At 42.4% G+C, this 8,811-nt stretch overlaps 1 protein-coding gene across 3 annotated transcripts; it reads left to right on the forward strand.

Annotated features, from left to right (window-relative positions):
• Positions 1–714: 714 nt before the first annotated feature.
• LOC310790531 (retinal Mueller cells isomerohydrolase-like) lies at positions 715–6,731 on the forward strand. 3 transcript variants are annotated; one of them, XR_014553384.1, is made up of 10 exons: positions 715–781; positions 1,342–1,457; positions 1,588–1,733; positions 2,103–2,184; positions 2,695–2,781; positions 2,905–3,047; positions 3,590–3,730; positions 3,858–3,938; positions 4,167–4,281; positions 4,652–6,731. XR_014553384.1 is itself a non-coding variant. In XM_083652228.1 (10 exons), the coding sequence occupies exons 6-10, from the start codon at positions 2,755–2,757 to the stop codon at positions 4,873–4,875; spliced, it is 636 nt and encodes a 211-aa protein (XP_083508354.1). In that variant the 5' UTR covers positions 716–781; positions 1,105–1,163; positions 1,342–1,457; positions 1,588–1,733; positions 2,103–2,184; positions 2,695–2,754; the 3' UTR covers positions 4,876–6,731. The 3 variants fall into 3 exon arrangements, 2 of the variants coding, with proteins under 2 accessions (XP_083508353.1, XP_083508354.1); XM_083652228.1 differs by lacking the exon at positions 3,590–3,730 and adding an exon at positions 1,105–1,163 and having other exon boundaries at positions 716–781; positions 3,812–3,938; XM_083652227.1 differs by lacking the exon at positions 3,590–3,730 and having other exon boundaries at positions 3,812–3,938.
• Positions 6,732–8,811: the final 2,080 nt, after the last annotated feature.

An 8,811-nucleotide genomic window follows, 5' to 3' on the forward strand; every position in this document is an offset into this window, starting at 1 on the left:
TTATCCATGCTAGTTATGCTTGCTAATACAGAGTCCATTTTAGCTTCCAACTCGGCCATCGTTCCTTTCCCAGATCTCGTGTTAATCACCATCAGACGAAGTCTCCGTCATACAACTCGATCGCGAGCCTTAGCACCGTACAAAAATCAAATTGTTGTAAAATAAAAACGTGTAGAAACGGTTTAATTCTATAAAATTGGCAACTCTGGGCCGGGGAGCAAAAGTCTACGCCGCCATCTTGTGCAACCTCTCGCGAGACTCCAATTGGTGATCATTATTGACTGTGCTCAGTGTGGATGAACGTCTCTCTATTTATAAATCCTCTTCTGGTGGTAGTATTTGTCTGAAGCGCAGGCAGCTGTGACAGGTTTTCAACAGGAAACCTTGTCTAAACCACAAACGGCCGTTTTGCAGACTTTTCAAACTGCACGTACAGTCGACGAACACAGGAAGCTTTGATCTCAAAGAGAGCTGACTGTCAAACTGCATGTTCCTCATGTATAAATGGGTCACGTGAGCAGCTTGAGAAGTCAGAAGGGGAGGGGTCAGACTGTTCACTTCATAAACGAGGGGAGAGGGTCCTCGCTGCAGCCCGCGGAATCGGGCGGAGTCGGATATGGGGCGGGGTCGGACATCAGGGGGGCGGGGGCTGACATCAGGGCGGGTTTTTTGGTTTTTGTTTTTTTGCTTGTGTCATGTCACGTCACTTCCCTGAAAACATCCAAGTCTCAGCAGTGTCGCTGGAGATTGTCCACAAAACGGCTAGTAAACCTGCGATACGGTAATTCCTGCAATTGTACCTAACGTATGTGTTTGTTTAACCGCACGAAGTTTGCACTCGTTGTATTGTTTTCAAAGTTCAGCATTGTGCATGAAAAACAGGTTAGCGAATACAGCGTTAGCTTGTTGCTAGCTACGATAGCTCGCTAGCTTTTTTATTTTTAATGGTACCGAACCAAAACCACCGGACGAAGCGTTTATTATCTTACTGGCCTGATATCGCGTCTGTTAATTGTGTTGTATGAAGTCAAAAAGTGATCGTATGTTAACTTCATATTTGATTTGTAACGATGCAGTTGTTGTAATATGTAATTATCTCAACAGGCCTTAAGCCTACTGTAATGATCCGCTCCCGGACCGAAAGCAAGGAGGAAGGAGACGAAGTACGACTTGCAATCCGTGCATTTATTCACAGTCTTAGGTCACTGTTCTAGGCTTTGACCTACAGCCAAAATATACCTGAGCAATTGTAGCGCTCCTGTTAGCTGTTAGCTAACAGTCTAGCCATCACACACGCATTTAGGAACATGATCCTGTATAACTGTGTCTCTCTGTCCACAGTCTGCTGTAACGTCTACAGCCGTGCTTCCAACTGTGGTGGCCCCCATTTCATCAACTACAACGCAGTCTCCTGTTATCAGTCAAACAGTTACAGACTCTGCAGAGGTGGCACATAGGTAAGCAGCAGTGTAACAATTTTTTTACTTTACAACATGCGTAATTGCTAGTCGGAAAAGTTTGGGAACCTCTGCTCTATGTAGCCTAGATTTGGATGTTTATTTATTACCTTTTTGACATCTGCCTCAGACACCTCACCATCTTAGAAGATGGAGAAGAGCCTGTGCCTACAAAGTCTTCAGAATCATATCACTGCCCATTCTGCTCATACAAGAATGCAGCGAGGCATTCTGTGCATTGCCATATGCAGAACCATGCAACAGTGAAGTATAAAGGTGAAAGACAATGTTAGGCTCTAACAGAAAATAATACACATTAACCTCATAACACCCAGCCTATTTTCTGGATTGAAACTAACTAACTAACTAACTAACCCTAACCCAAAATCTTTTCTTTCAGAGTTCACCATTGTGAACTCTGAAAGTACAATTGGGGAGAAAATAGAGAATCTAATGTCACGCTTACTTCTGTATTCTCTGTTAAATCAACCAGATATTAGAAACCAGGCTGAAGAAAAAGGATATTACGCACATATCTAAATATTTCACACACACCCTCACACCCTTTCTCTCTCTGTGTGTGTGTGTGTGTGTGTGTGCGCGCGTGTGTGCGCGCGCGTGTGTGTGCGCGTGCGTGTGTTCCAGACAAGTCAGATCCTATAGAAAAGGTCCAGGTGTTGGTGCAGCTGCCCAGCAGTGAGAGGTTCAAACCCTCCTACATGCACAGGTGTGTTGTTAGTCCTTTTGTTGCCTCAAACACTTCACAATGAGGTTTCACCACATTGCTGTCACCATGGTTACCAAGAGGCACATTCAGGTCGTTCAGACTTCAACACAGTTTAGAGGACTTGAGAAATTATTTCTGTATCTAATCCTTCCTTATATAAAAGGGAGTAAGTGGGTTCTGCAATTTTGGTCATGTTTTTGAGTACACTCGGGCAATTGTGATGTCACTATGACATCATTGTGATGTCACTGATGATGTCATAAGACGGACATCAGTGACGCAGCAGCTCGAGCTGCAGGGTGGGCTCGCCCGCAGCGAGCCTAGGAATCGAGCGTGCGAGATGCCTAGTTCATAAAGATGCAAAAGTTCTGTGTACTTGTGAAAATGTACCTATAGCTGTAGAAAGGGATTTACTGTATATAGTGTATATATTCTGGTCTTCATCTGTCTGTCTGTCTGTCTGTCTGTAGTTTTGGTATGACAGACAACTACTTTGTGTTTGTGGAGCAGCCGGTGAAGATCAACCTGCTCAAGTTCCTGTCTGCCTGGAGCATCAGAGGAACCAACTACATGGACTGCTTTGAGTCCAACATGGGGGTAAGTGTGTGGTGTGTCTGTGTGTGTGTGTGTGCGCGCGCGCGCGCGTGCGTACGTACGTACATGCATGTGAGCCCCTGCATTTTTCCTCATATATGTGTTATGTGTGTGTGTGTGTTGTAGACATGGTTCCACCTGGCCAGTAAGGAACCAGCCAGTTATTTGAGCAGCCACAGGTTCAGAACTTCAGCCTTTAACCTCTTCCACCACATTAACTCCTATGAAGACCAGGGCTTCATCGTCGTCGACCTCTGCACCTGGAAAGGGTACGGTCCTGTGTGTGTGTAAGGCGCAGATTAGCCATTGCTTTGTGGTAGTTTGTAACACCTGTACCGCAGCATTGCCTGTTTGTTTGGGTTGGTGTGCTGGTGCAGCTAGTTGAAATGCTATACCAGCAGTTCATTTGACTTCAGCGCCTCCATGACACAATTTACCTTTTTCACAACAGGCATTTTGTATCTCAAAAGGAGGGTCAACTCAGGTGCAACCAAAATATTAATGAGGGTTTCCAACTTCCAATCCATTTAGGTGTTCCAGTGCTGGGGCCCTCATTAATGTTTTGGTTGCACCTGTGTTGAAAATGACTGCTGTGAAAAAGGGTCATTGGAGGCTTTTTGAACTGTGGCACTGGCTACCCTCAGTGTGGCGGAGCCATAGATGGTACAGTACACATATTCCAATCACCGCCCCAAGAATAACCCTGCCGACTACTAATGATAACAGGAAACGATGTAATCTTATTTATCAGTTTTACAGATGTTTATATTGTAACCTAATATATCAACCAATGAGATTAATTTGTCCCTAGGTCCCACAGGTCCATGTGCCATTCACACGGACATCAACCCTTGCCCGACCCACCTGTGAGGTGGGCCGCCAAGCCGGGTCGGGCCTTTCAAACACAAAATCAACCCAGGAATATCCCTGGCTGGACCTTGGTGTGAAAGAGGTATATTATACTGTAATTACTCTCTATCTATCTATCTATCTATCTCTCTATCTATCTCTATCTCTGTCTCTCTCTCTCCAGTCATGACTTTGTGTATAACTACCTCTATCTGGCCAACCTGAGGGAGGAGTGGGAGGAGGTGAAAGCAGCGATGAAGCCTCCTCAGCCCGAGGTCAGGCGATACGTACTGCCACTGGATATACACAGGGTGAGTGCACACACACACGCACACACGGCACGCACACACAGACACACACAGACACACACACACACACACACACACACTACTGTAATATCATAGGCTCCTAAATGTCCTTAAATGAAGGCTAGTAGGTTGATAATGTAAAAGCAGACTTTAATGGAGGTGGCCACGCCTCCAATGGTGTGTGTGTGTGTGTGTGTGTGTGTGTGTGTGTGTGTGTGTGTGTGTGTTCAGGAGGAGCAAGGGAAGAACCTGGTATCTCTGCCCTACACCACGGCAACTGCTGTTCTCCATGGAGACGGAACCATCTGGCTGGAACCTGAAGTCCTCTTCTCTGGACCCAGACAAGGTCAGACATGCACGCGCACGCACACACACACACACACACACACACACACACACGCGCACGCACACACACACACACACACAGACACACACAGATGCACACATGCCCAGACACAAATGCAGTGTCATTAGACAGACAGACAGACATTGTTAGCCCTTAAGTTTTCATTTAGACTCCCATCTTTTTATATGCACAGCATCTCTGGGCTACAGGTAAAGTCACTTGCTTATAGAACATAATAGACAGTAAACTATAGGTGCAGTCATCTTGGACATGACGGCTTGCCACTTCCTACATTGCAGCGAGGCCAGAGCATTAAATAAAAAATAACCTGAACCTTTACACATGAGCCCTTGTGTTCTTTTTTCAACAGGTGTGGTGAACTGGAAAGTGTTTTCCACCGACTACACGAGGACATACAGGATCCCCTACCAAATCTGCAACTGCATACAGTGCCGAAGATTATATAAAGACACTGAAGGCTACAGGGGGCATGGACAGCGAGGAAAAGTGCAGGGGTTTTACTCAGAGAATGATCTGGCAGGATTTTGCAGTATTGACTGTTTTTATGAAGCTGGATGCACTTTTCACGAGTGAGTGAGTGAGTGAGTGAGTGAGTGAGTGAGTGAGTGAGTGAGTTTCCACGGTCATGAGTCAAAACCTGTTCTGAATCTGTATCTGGCAGACTGAAGATGGCTTTGTAGCCGAAACGTTTCTGTTCAGTTTTCTTTCTCTTTTTTCACATGGTAGCACCTTTGTATTATTTTATGGACCATTAAATATATGGCATCTTCACATCCGTGAACCTTTGGAGTGGACATTCCATTTTTTCTTTCAGTGTGTGAGCTTCTCCTGGTTCCTTCCTGAATCTGTATCTAAAATCTTACTATATAATGAAACGTCTGTCCTGTCTGTACAAGCGAAGCAGTGGTTCTATGGAATTGCTTTGAAGCGCGTGTAGCAACTCATAATGTAATAATGGTTTATAATGTAACAACGGCTCATAATGTAATAACTTAAATGTAATAAAAGTTCATAATGTAATAATCGGCTCATAATGTAATAACAGCTTTGCGCATAATGTAATAATGTAATGGCAGAGGTAAAGATGATGATGATGATAATCCAGCAATTTTCTCATATGAGCCATTACATTATGAGCTGTTATTACATTATGAGTGATGCCATTAAGGCTCATAATGTAATAAGTTATTACATTATGCGCAAAGCTGTTATTACATTATGCACTCATGATTTTATTACATTATGAACTTTTATTACATTTAAGTTATTACATTATGAGCCGTTATTGCATTATGAGTTGCTACAGCGCGTATCAAAGCTTCAGTTGCTTTGACATGTATCAAAGCTTTGGTGTTGCTTTGAAGCATCAAGGCTTCGGTATAAAAGTCAGTCGCACTGCCGGAAATCATTTGTAGGCACGATAGAATAGTGGATTTGATATCGAAAGATATCACCTCTATTTTCAGATCTTCTATTTCACTGTATAAACATTCTACTGTGAAGCCGAGCATGTTCAGTCTGTGTAGTGATGATTCAGATGTTTTCTCTAATATTCCAGCTAACACTCCAGATGTTATTGTCAATGAAAATGAGAGAGAGGTGTTTGTTCTAGAGGTTGGCTGTACCTTTGACCACAGCCTAGAGGAGGCCTTTCTAACCAAGATGCTGAAATATCAACAGCTGCAGCAGACCATCTCACAGCTGGGCTGCAGGTGTAAACTTCTAGTTTTCATATTTGGTAGCCTGGGTCATATCCATAAGCTGGTTGTGAGAGGCCTTCAGATGGCTTGTCTCCCAAAGAGAAGGGCCAAGCAGTTAGCAAGGTATTGTTCAGTATCTGCTATAGACGCTCAATATGGAGGAGGCGCTGCTTTTTGTACCCATGAAGTGGATACTGACCGCTATCTTACCTTACAGTAGAACTGTATCTGTCAATTTGCCATTGTCATCATCCTGTGTGGTGTCATCTTTTGTGTATGCATTAATGTGATCGCCAATTAGGCACTCATGTATCTGACTGACTCCCAACATCTGATTGCATTAGTGTTTATGTCCTTTGTACTTGTATCTATGTAGACATAAATCATTTAAATGTGTGTGTGTGGAGCATGCACAGTTCACCAGAGAGTCAGGCACGTTAAGGGTGTTTAACCCTCTGTTATCATTTTCAAGCTCTCCAAAGCAAGCTTTGAACCAGTCAGGTGATTCATTCAGGTAATGAGCTTTGTATCAAAGCTTCAGTGTCACACTTGCCATCACTACTTTGATCTGCTTCATTAACGAACCAGTCAGGTGATGCATTCAGGCAATGAAGCAGTTGCTGCTTGGAACAATCCATCTCAAACTGCACATGGCCATTGAGCATTGGCATAGGCAGAAAGTGAAGTAGACAATGTTTTCATTTTCCCAATTTTATGCTAATTCTGAGTATAAATCGTGGCAGATGTTATGTTGTCCTGGCGTTATGTTGCCCCGCCAGGGCATAGACTAGTCTGAAATGATAATCTGAAAATCTGTTCATGTAGCCTACTTAAAGTTGTGAAAAGTCATGGAAAAGTTCTTTTTTCTTCTGTCTAATAAAGTAAGTTTGTTTCTACAACACTGTTTTATTGTCCTTGTTTCTGTGTCTCTGAAATGCAGCACTCAGCCAGAAAGTTGACAATATTAATTTTAAAAATACATTACCGTATATACAGTCTATAGGTGTGTGCGTGTGTATATATTTGTAGGGATGTTTGTGTGTTAACATTAATTACAACATTAATGTGTTAAATCATTTTCATGGATGCCTTTCTCATTAGTAATCCAGCTGTACAATCCCTCTAGGCTACTATGACAGTATTATATGCAGTGTTGGGGGTAACTAGTTACAAAACTAACGAGTTACAGTAGTATATTACTTTTAAGCAGTAACTGAGTAATGTAACGAGTTACTCACTATTTTGGTAATATTATTACAGTTAGTGAGTCCGGTAAGTAGTTACAATCTGACTTTTTTTTTTTCAAGAGCCTGTGTCATCTGAAAATACCTAAAACAGTCCCTAAAATAAATACCTCTCCAAGTAACTAGTAATATGTAATATATTACATTTTGGAAGTAACTTGCCCAACACTGATTATATGTTACATAATTATCTGCTTGGCTATATAGATTTTTTCAATTTTCAAATTTTTTATTTGATTTAAATTTTTTATTTTATTTTTTCTCTATTATTGGATTTATTTATTGTCTTCTTCTTTTTTGCATCGCAGCCTGTCAATACACTAATTACTCTTCTTTATTCTTTATCAAATTAATTCTAATGTTGTCTAATTGTTTTTTGCATCAAGTACCCCTCTCTTTTGCATTGCAAAAAGAGCGTCATACACCTTTAAGAAATAAGTGGTCGTAAGTAAGCCCCGCCCCCCTGATGTCAGACCCCGCAGTAAGCCCCGCCCCCCTGATGTCCGACCCCGCCCCATATCCGACTCCGCCCGATTCCGCGGGCTGCAGCGAGGGGTACTTGAACGAGGGAGCACTTTCTCTCTGGGCTTTGCTTTCATTTTGACAGTAGATGTAGCAACTCCTCTGTACAGATGAATTGTTCTATTCAATAAATCCTCCTGTATTTCTTCCACAATTGACAAGCACTATTCTCCGAAAATGGCTCAGAAGAGAATATGTATCTTCAATGTACCTGGACATCCCATACATTTTTATGTATCTACTTTCTGGATCTAGACTAGAGAGTTTAACAAGGCTGTGATTATCCTAGAGCTCACAATAGGTCATTTTATACAATATAAGGTCAAGTAAAAAAAAAGTATCATCACATTTTGAAGGCCATATTTCATCCCACATTAATGCAATTTGGCTCTTTGGATTCACAAGAGTCTCAGCTTTGTAGCCATAGCCAATTTCTACAATTCCATGACTGTTTTGGTACCACAGCGTGCAGAAATAGGGGAAGAAAAAGAAGGCAAGAATAACATCTTTTGACTGCATGCAGGACACTGACTTTAGGACCCTGGAGCTCATATACCCTATGTAGCTGACTGTCAGACATGGCTAAAACTCATGTGGTTCTAATTAGCCGAATTTCATTCAGATATCTTGATGTGAGAGGTCAAGGGAGCCAATTGAGTAGTCATGCCCATTTACATTTGTCAAAAACTTTGCCAACTTTGGAGCTATGTTACACCCACTTCCCAGCGGGCTAGCATAACATGGCTGGTACAGATTCGTCTGGATGTCTAGTAATTTAGGGGTGCTCAGATGAAATTTAGAGGGGCTTTAGCCCCCCTAAAAAATACTTTAACACTCTTATTAACGTTTGAGGAGAAATGAAGCGGACTCTCATCTAAAAGGTTAAGAAGGAAATTTTGAAGTTGGACTATTTGGAAAACCTGCATGTCACTTTGCTGCATTATACACTGCTGAAGGATTCTATGGGATTTCCAAACAGACATTTCCTACTGTAACGTACAACTGCAGTGGTGACCAGTGGTGTAGTGCAGGGTATACGCAGG

Source organism: Poromitra crassiceps (genome assembly GCF_964638095.1).
Source record: "Poromitra crassiceps genome assembly, chromosome: 15".
NCBI classification, from domain to species: Eukaryota; Metazoa; Chordata; class Actinopteri; order Beryciformes; family Melamphaidae; genus Poromitra; species Poromitra crassiceps.